This window comes from Dicentrarchus labrax, unplaced genomic scaffold (genome assembly GCF_905237075.1).
Source record: "Dicentrarchus labrax unplaced genomic scaffold, dlabrax2021, whole genome shotgun sequence".
Lineage (NCBI taxonomy): Eukaryota > Metazoa > Chordata > Actinopteri > Moronidae > Dicentrarchus > Dicentrarchus labrax.
In genome coordinates this window covers 9,243,601-9,256,253 of record NW_026136714.1, presented here as the reverse complement: position 1 = coordinate 9,256,253, position 12,653 = coordinate 9,243,601, and the positions used below count along the sequence as shown (strand labels likewise).

Below are 12,653 nucleotides of genomic sequence, written 5' to 3'. Positions count from 1 at the left end.
TTGCTGGCTGCAGATGAAAGAAATAAGCCCTTGAGGGCTGTCTTCATTCTTTAAAGGGAATGTCTAAAAAAATACGTGGTTGTGGTTTTGGCACTTGCAGGAAGCCTGTGGGTTTTCATATGAATGAACATTAACTCTTGCCTAATGATGTTTTTTCTTTCGAAAATGATCCGTACTTCCTGTTATGGCCCAAGCACACTTAAGTAAGAAGGCCCTATTGGAATTGCTTTGGTTATCATTATCAGTCCAAATGAAGCCCATGTTTGAGGGTCTAAAGGTGCTCGAAATCTCATAAAATGCGGCAGACGGAAATTTACATCTTATATGGGTCTTGGGCATGGGTGTGGCAAAATGGCTAGGCCCTGTAAAGAGCAACCACTACGGCATGTTTCACCAGTATGCATCAGTATAATCAGTAGGCATGTATATCCTGTCCAAACAGACAGAAAGCCTCTTGTAGCAATACCCTCAACCCAACAGGACGTTGGCCATTGTAAATTTAGTGGTTATATATCGAATTAAGTTTTGATTTAGCTATCCAATGAGAACTTGAGTGTACATGGTCAAATCCCAAACTGCACATTATTTGTAGGAGTCCTGGCCTGAACACATCTACATGGCAATATTAAGTCATAATCAAAGTAAATACTTTGGGTGAATAAAACCCCTATTTTTCCACCTTTACCTGCTCCATCACATATAGGCAATAGCTGAAAATGTAGCCCGTTTACAGACTTCCAGAATCGAAAGCCACGTTGCAGATTTATTCAGCAATTTAGCTAGAATTAATGAACACATGAGCTGCAGAGGTGTGAAGTAATCCTTTTGTGAGATGCATCACCATTGTACTGAAATATGTCATTCACAGCCTTCAGAGGAAGACCGGTGTGTGCAGCTGACTTTGTGTGAGTAGATCAGAGTCATTATGAAACACCTCTGCTAAGGCAGACACAAATGTAAACATCATCTTAATGAAACTGGACTATTTAATCTGAACTGCACCCACTGACATTTAAATTACTGAGGAAGATGGTCTAAGGTTATGGGGGTTTGTAAACCTGTACTGCTGTCTAGTGGTTAATATTTAAAGTGCTTCTTTTGCTGTATGTTTTGGAGACTGTGTCATGTGAAGCATATTTCCCTGAGTCATTTCTTTAAAGTGACCTCTAGAGTGGTGGAGTGGTGGTAATTTTAATAGGGTACCCTCAGTTCAAATGGTTTTCTGCTCTCTGCAAGCTATGAAAAGATACAGTCAATTAGGATCTGTTTGGCTGTTGGTGATGTCTGGCTGAAGATCTAAACTTTGGGGTCAGTATTTGTGACTTAATTATACAGTATACACTTAAAGTCCCTCACATCTTTATCTAGTTAGTTGTATCATAAGATGGTTGGTTTTAATGTACTCCCCAATAATCCTGAGCAGGAGGCAGCGCGGGCCAGAGGGGAAGACCTTTCCGTCAAAGCTGCAGTTCCTATTTAATACTGATAGAATCGTTAATGGCACAGTTAATTTAAGGCTTAAAGGATATTTAAGGGATATTACTTGAAGTGCTACATATTTGTCTCTCAACTGGAGGCATTAAATATCCCTTACACAGTGCAGTCTTTCCTCAGTAGTCCCAAAGAGGGCTTGGTTAAAGGGCTGTGGAAGAACCACAGTCATGAGCCACAGGTACTCTCTAACTGAAAACATCAAAACTATACCAGCTAGTTACTTCATTACCCTACTTCACTGTTTTATAAAAAAAAGAACTGAGCACAGTACAAGACATACAAAAAGATTTTTGACAAAATCCTTGAATACATTAAATAAAAACAACATGGTTGTGTGTTTTGAAATAAAACATGTTTTCCCCCTCAGATCAGCCACCTCCAGAGGGTGCTAGAGGCACTGTGGGAGGTAATGTCATAGTTAAATAAATACAAATGAGGTTTCATGTTACATTTTCATAAGTAAAATAAAATATAGTCCGAAAGTGTACGTGATAATACGGTCATGGTTACAAAATGTCGTTTCAGTACAGTTTTATTTGTCATATGTAGGTTAACACAGGGTCAACTGTACAATTAAATGTGTTGGATGAGAAGAGACAGGTCAGCAGTAAGAGCACTAGCCATATAAGGATCAAATAAGATAAAGATATATCAAGTGTGCATGGAGTATAAGAGTTTCACTGCAAAAATATGTACATACTTAAATATAAATATGCTATAACACTATAGATATGAGAAAGTGATCATTGTTTATAAAGGTGACAGGTACAGTATTGAAGATGTATCACTGTTATGAAGATATAAACATACTATATTACATTATATTACATTATATGAATATATTAAAAAGAAGATTGTGTGCAAAAGTAATGCGTGTGGCAGAGAGGGGGGGTTTGTATGTAACTATAGTTAAATGTTATGTGACTAACCACTGACCCACTGGACGTCCCACTGGAGCAGATGTTAAGCCAAAAATAAAAATGCCTCCCACCATCACTGCTGCTGACATGTGATTAAAGAGAAATGGTTGCCAAGTAAATTTCCTTTTGTTACTTTCTCCCCAGATTTCTAGTTTCCTCTGAGGAGTAGCAGGAGCATTACACATACCAAAGGGCACTAAATTGTGTTGTGGGAAACTGTCAGGGGTCATAAAGGGACATGACACATGTTGCAGGACCAATTTAATCAATGCAGCCATCAATAAGAGGTAATGAACGTGTAACTGGGACAGTGACAGCATTTACCTTGGGGAAGTCTTTACCTGAAGACTTTATATCCACGACAAGGGGAACTCCATTGACTAGAACTTGGCACTGCAAATCCATTTTACACGAGGTAGTCAACCTGTTTCTTCATGACTTTCCTCTTAGCAGGACTAGCCCAATGGACACGGTGCTTAATTGGTTTTGGGTCAGTCAGAACAATGTCATGAGTTATGACAAGTTTAAGAGGAAATGTCATTAAGCAGACACATGAGTTTCTCAACATCCTTATGCTGGTAAGATGAGACAAGTAGTGGGGCAAATTGGACAATATCTCAGTGTTGCTTATGCCCTGTGGTTTAGTATTACACATTAGGAACTCATCATCGTCATCAGGAGAGCTCACCATTGAAAGCTAATGTGTCGTAGAAATTCTTCCCAAAATTGAGAGGTGCTAATTCTCTGAAGAACTTTCAAGCCAGTGTGGTAATCAAGACACTTTAATACATGCAGCATGGAGAGAAGACCACATCATGAGTATTCTCTCTAGACTTCCAAAATGCTCTCCCTTATATACATCTCAATACATCGTAAAACAGTGAACACCCTTGTTTGTCTTGTTTATGTTATTAATGAAAAAGTCCAGGTCTCTCCCACAAATGGTCTTGAGAGCTGTGACCCAGCAGCCAGCCAGCAGCTTGACACACATGGCAGGTACGACAGTGATTAACAATATCTGATTTGAGTCCTGGCCAAAAGAAATGTTTAAGGACTCTGCTATAAGTTTTGGTGTCCCCCATGTGTCCTGACCATGGTGATCATGATCCGAGGACTGTACCTGAGAACGAGAGGCTGTAGACACAACAACCTGGTAAATTGAATTCCAGTCCACATCTTCTGGAACATAATTTGTCCAGCGACGCATCAACAAGCCATCATCAAGAAAGTAAGCTATTTTCATCTTCTTGGCTTCTTCCTTGCTAAGAACAGAGGAGTGACATTTTATAAGGGTGATATCACCTTGTTGTGCTACAATGAATTCCCCCCGGGGGATTTTACAACCAATGGACTGGAGAAGGATGTCACAGCGTCATTAGGTTGGACCTAGGTTTGGCCTAGTCTCTACAACATCTGGAAAATCTTCTGTGACCAGAAAAGAGTCAGACAAGTCAAGACCGTATTGCTTTGACTGGGCCCTTGTAACCACACCAGCAGGAAATATGTCAGGAAGCATTCGTGCTGTTTTGTCAGACTCAGGGCTGTCTAGTACCTCAGGCACTGGCATAACCTTACCCCCAGCTAAGTCATTGTTCTGAATAAAATCTGCACCTTTAATAGGCAAGGCAGGGAGAACAGCAACTTTAAAGAGTCCACTGACCAGGGAAGACTGAACATGGACATATTGCAAAGGGGCAGGTATGAAACTCATTCCAACACCTTAAACAACTGCACATGAGTGACATGACGAATGGGGTGATAAAGGTAAGATGCTTTCATGAATAATGGACTGGGGGCCTCCTGAGTCTCTAAGTGTTGTTACTGGCTGCTGATCTTTTGAATCTCCAGTAAGCAACACAGAACCCTCTAAAATGAAGGGTTTAAAACAGGGGCTCATTATATTTGTCTGTGTATTTTTGTGACATTTCGTTATTTGGTTAGATGTCGCTGTAGATTTAGCAGTACAGTACTGTAAAACCAACAGTACAATACCACATTTTTTCATTACAGTAAAATACCTCAGTTTATATTGCATTCTTGGTCATTTTGATTAAGCGGGAATATTATACAGTATATTTTGGCTTGCTGTAACCTTACTGTAACCTGGCTGTAATATGCCATGGCAATAATACAGGATTACTGTAAATAGCGAAAGTGCGGCACCCGACTTCACATCACGCGGAACACCTAGCTCGTTGTTCAGCCGCAGATACTGGAGAAGGAGAAGTGCTACCCGGTGGATTGCAGTTACAACATCAACGTGTCACAAACACAAAATTGTTAATCATTTTGATAGTTTGTTGAGTTGTAGAAAGAGAGACGGTGTTGATTACTGTAAGGTTTTTCTCCAAAGTCATATTGCACTAGTGGGCGAAATGTGTTCTACATGAAGACGTAATCCCGGTGAAATATGGTCTGAATGTGAACATTCAATCAACGTCTTCAAATAGTCGGTGACAAAACTTTCACTTTTGAACCAGTTTTGAACGTCTTTTCACTGGAGACCATAGTCGTTTCGTCTTTTCAACCAAAAAAATGCTCACTGGGAATGCTGCAATATCCTCCCACACCGAGTACGTTTCTAGCTAACCTTGTCACTTTAGTGTGGATAGCAAGTGGCTACATTTAAAAAATTTGTACAGAAAAAACATTTAAATCAATATGTGGCGGTCAATGGTGATATTGTGGCAGGCGGCCACAAATAAATCAGTGTATGGGAAACACTGTGGGGTTAGAGAATTTAGCTAGTTGGGTTTGATTCTAGCCTTTTGACTTAAACTATTTATTCGTAAGGTTATTTTTACCACGGTTAATGAAGTTAATGATCAAAGACATGTAAAATGCATGCCATGGCAAAACTGCTATCCATTGTCTCGTAAATCCCGCGCCTGAGTTGGAAAGCGTAATCTTGCAGCCATCTCGCGATATTTCACTGAGACCCCCGAGCTAGGGTGAACGTACGACTCGTAAAACAAAGATGGCAGTGCCCATATTGAGATGTATTTTCTTTGTATTTGTACTACGTTGGTCGTTTTAATGTCGATTTTAAATGCTCCTACACACTTGTTTACATTGCTGCTTTAGTCCGGTCACCAATTTATGCATTGCACGGTGTTGCTGTGCGTGCAATACAATGTAAAGTTTTGTTTTCGAGCTGGTTTGCTAAATAGACTAATGTAGCTAGCAATAACACTAGCCTGCCACTGCCCCTGGTGGCCCCTGGTGGCCCTTGGTGGCTCCTGGAGGCCCTTGGTGGCCCCTGGTGGCCCCTGGTGGCTCCTGGAGGCCCCTGGTGGCTCGAGACAAACGCCACAGCACTTTTTGAAACTGAAATAGGTGAAAATGGCAAAATATTATTGAAATGTAAGACTTGCAATAACGTAATTATTATTTCTGTAGAAAAACATTTTATTAATTTACACTAACCTGAAACCATACCCAAAAAACAATAACAACACAGCTGTGGCACTTCTTTCCAACTCGTAATACCCAAAGACAAACTGGAATGCTATAATTGGTACAAGCCAGGCAATTACGTCACGTTCGCGCGTCAGAGCAACTCGGGTGGGGGATTTACGAGACAAATGGATCGCATAGTATATATATATATATATATATAATATTATGTATTCAGCAAGGTCAAGCATAAGCTGATATTTACTAACCTTGATGTATTGTTGGAGTGAATGAAATACACAGTGATGTATTAGCTCATATCCCCAAAAAGTAACACATCATGGAATCAAATATAATTTGCTTTCTCATAGTGTGGTCCATTGTCTTTGCACCCTGCGGAGGGCATCCCTGCCGTCAGGGGTTGGTGCAGTTTATGAGTTTTCTGTAAGTATGATATGCCATAATAATACATGTTTTTAAAGTTTAACATTTTTTTGTATTTTGTTTTGCTACAGAAATTTCTTTCACCATTTCTCTCTTGTGCTCTCTGTCCATCTCTCTCGGTACTGTGGCTAACAGGTTTTGTACTTGTCTTTGTGTGTTTTCTTTGTTACAGTGTGTGATCTGAGTTTCACCATTGCTGCGATCTTCACTGGGTTCCCAGGCAGTCATTCCAGTCCACTTATCTGCCAAAGTCATCCCTGCCAAGCTTTTAGTATGTCCAGCTACAACTGCAAGTCATGCAGTTTCTCAACCTCTCTCTTAAATACTTTCACCACACACGTAAAAGTACACAGGAATGTGGCTAATCATTGCTTTGCATGTGGTATACCTGAGTGCCCTTGCATTTTTAGGAAATTTCAATCTTTGAAGTCTCATATGTATCGGCACCATGGCAAGGCAAAAATGGCACCAATTGAAGATAAAGCTCAACCCCAGAATGTTATATTGTCATGCCAGGTTGAGGGTTACAAATTTCAGAGCACTGTTTTTTCAAGTCTGCGTGCACACTTGAAATGGCCTATTAGGGATGGGACTTGAGTGCATTAGTCTTCTCTACAAACATATTTATTGACTGGTATGATATTGGTTACAGGTTTCTGGTCAGGATCAACCCTGAGGATGGCAAGAAATGCTCTGCCAGACAGGGAGTGAGCAAAAAGACTGGGAGGGTGGTGCAGAGGAAGGCCATCAACCCCCATGTCAACAGTTTCATTCGGTCCTTGATGGAGTTTGAATGGAGGACTTCAAACTGAGGGTATTATAGTAAAGGTATTGTTGTTGTTGAAGGTATTGTTGTTGTTGTTGTTGTTAAGGTTAATGAAGTGTTTTTGTTATTTTTCTGATCTGTTTCTGTTGCTCAATTTGCACTGTTCTCTGGGCTGAATGTTGTCAGTAACAAAATGTTTATGAAATGTATAATGTCAATGAAAGTTGTATTGATTGAAAAAAAAAATATTTTTATTAAGAACATTGTTTGGTTGCCTTTTGATTTGTAATGTTATTCTGAAGTATAAAATTACAATATCAGTAGCATTTGAGATTATTATATAATTAAAATATATATTATCATTGTTAGTAATAATAATAATTATTAGTAATTATTATAATTAGTAATACATAGCAGTGATATCAATATTAAAATAACTGCAGATATTACAGTACAATATAATAAAATACTGTAGAAATAGACAAAATACAGTAAAAAATACAGTAAAATACTGTTTTGTAGTAATACAGTATGTTCTATATACTGTAAATTTCATTACAGTACAATTACAGTAGTTTATTGTAAAGCAAAATACAGCAACTTGCTGGCAACTGTGCTGCCAGTAACGTACTGTAAATATACAAGGAAATGGTTTTAGTGAAACACTGTTTTAAAGACATCCATTCAGCAATAATGTCACTTGTTCAATAGAAAGATTGCTAGGATCGGTTTTCACAGGGCTCGAACATTTTGTCAGGTAAAGCCCTCTTGAAGTCTTCCAACAACAATATCTGACGAAGAGGCTTTCTTCAACTGAAAGAGAAGACACAACCTCCTGTGCTTTGTCCACAAGTTTGCACTGGAGTAAGATCGGGCACATGTCTTTGGGCCAGTCTAGTGCAGTACCAATTCTTTCAAATGAACTGACTCTGACTCCTGAGATATTGGCACCAAAGCAATATTTTTGCTGACATCAAAACCTTGTTTGAAAGCAAATGGTTATGTTTGTAATGGTGTAGATCTCTCCGATGTGTATGTATGTAATGTTTGCACAGAAGAAATCTTCATGTCCTCAATTTCAAGCTCCCGTAAACTGATTTCTTTTTCTGCCTCAATCTCAAGCTTGCGTACCTCTAGTCGGAGGTTATAATCTGCTTCACGAACCATCTCTTTTTCTTGTGCTTCTATCTAAGGGCAAGCCAGTCAAACCTTAAAGTGTCCTGCAATACACAATAAATCATCCTTATGACAAGAATCAACTTTAACAATAACAACAATAACTCAACAAGAATGATTGTCTTGGCTTAGGGAAAAATATCTTGGATGAACCCCCGATTGGTGTCAAGTATATAGAGAGCAAGACAATATGTTAAATAGTGAGTAAGTTATTACATGTTTTCATGAAGCTGTGATAATGTTTTAAATATACAGTATGCCTTTTAAATGCTCCTGTCTTATCTCTTTTCTTGGTGACAGCTTCTGTTCCTCTGAGTCCCGATCAACAGTCAATAGTGGCTGTGCCTGCTCTGTGGGAGGTAATGTTATAGTTAGATAAATAAAATAGCTGTTGAGCCAAAAATAAAAACACCTCCAACCATCACAGTTGCAGTGTGACCAGATGAAAGTGATAATAGAGAAATGGTTGCCAAGTAAATTTCCTTTTGTTATTTTCTCCCCAGATTTCTAGTTTCTCCAGGACCTGGAGAAGTATGATACTGGCACCTTTTGTCTCAGGTACTAATTTATATATATAGAGATATAAATCTATATTACAGAGAGTAAGACAATATGTTAAATACTGAGAAGATGGTGATAGTGAGTAAGTAAATACACAGAGTTATTACATGTTTTCATGAAGCTTTTAAATGCTCCTGACTGTCTTATCTCTTTTCTTGGTGACAGCTTCTGTTCCTCTGAGTCCCGATCAACAGGCAACACTCTATAGGACGTTTGTTCTCCTCCTCAAGTATGCTTTACTCTTCTTTAACCATTTATCACCAACTGTTCTGCATGCTAGCACAATGTAGCACTTTTATGGAGTGATATTACTAGAATACAAATATTCAATGAATGTATTGCTAGATTTCACTGTTGTCCTTTTGGTTGCTGTGGTTCTTTTCTAAAACTATACTGAGTCATAAAAACAATCTTTAAAGATCTCCTCCTGGTATACACTGAGTCTTATAAAAAAATAGTCTGCTTGTAACAGTAATGAGTTTCTGATATGGCTGGGGGGTTTTTCCACATTAAAATCTTTAAATCTTCTATATGTAACTTTCAGTTAACCCTAGCTTAGTTTAAACGATGTAGGCGGATGCCCCTGCCTTGCAACACTCTTTGCTAGTTGAATGCACGTTGTTTGCTTTGTATCTTTAAAAAAAAGCAACTGCTCCATCAAAGTCAGAAAACTATTTTAATTGTTCCAACCGCAAAATCTTGTCAGTTAGCACAGATACATCTTCTTCAGGAAATTTAATTTTACTGTTGTTGTAATAAAATATAAAAATACATATATATAACATTTGTGGGAGGTGAAAACATTGATGGTTTTAGCTGCAGCAGGGTGAAGAAGTTAAACCGGAAAATAGGTCTGATGGTATGAAGATATAATGTTAAGTTTGGCTATGTTGCCATAAACAAAAGAGGTTCTGGTGCGTTTACACACATTTGCATGGTTGCAACTTTAATTGCCATTTCATTGTATTATATTACATTATAACATGACACTGCAGATCAGTGAGACTGTTTTAACCTTTATCAAACACTTCAAGCATCTGGAGCAGCTGCAGGACTACCTGATCAGCCAGAACTGGTAAGTTTTGGGAGTTTTTCAGAGTTTGTTTGTTTGTTTTTAGCAAATCAAACAACAACGTGGTACAAAGATTGGTGCGTGGGTAGCAGTGGGCTGGAGACTAACAAAAAGAGATATTTGATGTATCCTCAACTTAGACTCTTTTCATCTTACATTACTGGTGGTAAGATAGAGCAGCCAAATTCCAGCAGTCAGAGTTAAGGCAGCCATATTGAGAAAGTGGTCAGAAACCACCAGAATAATGAAAAAACATCATACCCAAAAATCGATAACCCAAATATACTTAAAATAGTATCTAGATTGCTATTGCCCATTTAAGTGTATTTCACAGAGGCGTGGGCAGTTTCTTTGTTTTAGTGCATGCACATAAATAAAAGTAAATACTTTTTATTCTTGGCTTTTGTTTCTTTTATTTAGGTTTTCATTTTAAAAATCTTACTTTCACCCATGAATACAAAGTTTATGGTTCCTGCCTCACAACTTGAGACCATATTTAGTAACCACTATTTAGGGGTACCTTTTTGTAATAAGTTTCATTTGCAGTCATACAACTACCCACGCATCATTTGATCCCAGAGATACAATGAAGGTCAAAGCCACATTGAGTTATTCCACCAGTCTGAACCAACTTCTCTTTTAAATTTACTTGAATTCTGAATTGTCATTTGGGAAGCTGTGTCACTTTTAATTTTAATATTGTGTTGAAATTGCACAATTTACAAAGCCAAGGCCAAAATGAAATTAGTGTTACTGTTTGATCTCATTTTAGAAATACATGTCATCCACTAATGTCTGCATTGTAAGACCTGAGGTTTATTAGTAGCCTAACTGCTTAAAAAAAACTTACCAGGTGTAGTAGTTCTCTGCTCATTACCTGGCATTGCAGATTCCGTATGAACAGTAATATAAGTATTACTGAGTCACACCACTTCCCTTTGTGTTTAGAATAAATGAAAGCGCATTTATGTGCAATGTCAAGGGGACATCAGATACTAAACACCAGCAGTTGCTAAGTTTTAGTCTAACTAAAAATACAGTTGTGTGTCATGTTGTTCACTCATTCATGTAAATTAAGTTAGTATGTATTGTAATGCAATGCCTTCTATTCTAGTTGTTCTTTATGTAGGAAACACTATAAATGATTGAATAAGTTCATAACAAGCAAGCATCCACAGTTTATAAAATCCATTTTCTCCAACTTGTGTAATTTTTTTCATTGGATATGTAAGAGACAAGGCCATTTTGACCAGACTTGTTCTTGGTAAGTCCTACTCTAAATATTGTGTCTCTTCTTGTAAAGTGTTATCGGATTTCAGTATGAATCCTTGATTTATTTTGTCTATGCTGCTCAATTCTTGTAGTTCTACTCTTCTATTTACTGAGGCTAAAACACCTTACATGCACTTCATGTCAATTGGAAGTCAAATGACATAATCCAAGGAAACATGCCACAGCTCTGTGATGAGGATAAAAGTCTTTACTTGTTCAAACATTTGGAGACATTTTTATCATCATAAAATCATCTTCATATCTCTTAATCTGACATGGTTTCATTATGTTGTTGTTGTTTTCTTATAATTACAGGATGGTATTTTATTTATATGAGGTAATAAGTGTGAAAAAAACACAACTATGTTTGTGAGTTAAGGTTTAGTTTATAAGTAGGACAAAATAAAAGTATATAGTTGCAGCCTTACGATAGCATTTGTTTCCCAAAAGACATTTAGATTTTGCAGTCATATAGATAAAATATAGTAAAAATAACACAACTTAAGGCAATATTTAATATCTATAGTAGAATTACCATAAAAATACAAAGTAATATCTTGCTGTAGCACTTACTTAACACAAACACAGCTTTTGGAGAAGCATTTTAGTTTTAAAATGTTAGCTACATCCATCGCAATGATTTCCTTGACTGTGGCTTTTTGATCACAGCTGGCTGAGCGACTGGGAGCCTGTTTCCCGAGTTTTCTTCTCCGTACTTTCATCAGTCTTTGTTTGGGGCAGATGAAGAACTTTCCTGCAGATGTTCTTGATTGTAGAGCTGGAGAAGTAGTAGACCACAGGATCCAACGTGCTGTTGAGATAGGTCAGGCTAATGGTGATGTAAAATACGGTGGTCAGGTTTTCCAGGGCAGGACAGACTTGGGATACGGGGAGGGTTTTGGCTAGTTGATTGGTCTTGATCAAAATCAGCAGCTGCATTATGTTGCTTGGGAGGAAGCAAATGATGAAGAGCACTGCCACTACAGTGATGAAGCACAGAGCCTTCTTAATCTTTGCATGCTGGGCCAACTGTCTCCCTCTCAGGTGGCGAATAATGCTGATTGTGCAGTAGAGAATCACAAGCAGAGGTACAATGAAGGAAAAGATAAACTCAAACTTATGCCAGATCTGATTATGTTTGGGTTCAGTCTCAATCATGAAGCTCTCGCAGTAGGTTGTGTTGATATGTTGCAAAGTGAAAACATGAGCTGTCATTGAGATGGTGAGCAGCCACAGTGCAAGAGCCCCACACATGGCTTTGGAGACACTCAAAGAGTTGATGGGATGATGGGGATGCACCACACGCATGTACCTGTCCACAGCTATAGCCATCAAGAATATGGTACTTCCACTGCGATTTACTGCCAACATAAAGAGGCAGATGTTGCAGAGAGTGCCTCCAAACATCCATTCAATCTTAGAGATGTAGTAGCTAGCACGGAAAGGCAAAGCCATGTTGAGCAGAAAATCAGCCATTGCCAGGTTGAAGAGTAACACCGTGCTGCTCTTCCAGGGCCTCAGGTGGAAGCAGAAGATCCAGAGAGCAAAACCA

The 12,653-nt window shown here is 38.4% G+C and overlaps 1 protein-coding gene and 1 long non-coding RNA gene across 4 annotated transcripts in view; one reads left to right on the top strand and one right to left on the bottom strand.

Moving 5' to 3' along the window:
* The first annotated feature begins 8,523 nt into the window (after window positions 1-8,523).
* Window positions 8,524-8,966, top strand: LOC127375683 (uncharacterized). The gene is made up of 3 exons (XR_007887392.1): window positions 8,524-8,555; window positions 8,700-8,754; window positions 8,923-8,966. It is a non-coding gene; the product is annotated as an uncharacterized LOC127375683 (long non-coding RNA).
* A 2,358-nt stretch (window positions 8,967-11,324) lies between these two features.
* LOC127375681 (hydroxycarboxylic acid receptor 2-like) overlaps window positions 11,325-12,653 on the bottom strand; it is a 14,537-nt gene continuing 13,208 nt past the window's right edge. For 2 of the 3 annotated variants that reach the window (XM_051421799.1, XM_051421798.1), the window contains one exon: window positions 11,325-12,413. In XM_051421799.1, the coding sequence (XP_051277759.1) occupies window positions 11,765-12,413 (649 nt within the window). In that variant the 3' untranslated portion in view covers window positions 11,325-11,764. The other variant, XM_051421800.1, reaches the window with a different exon arrangement.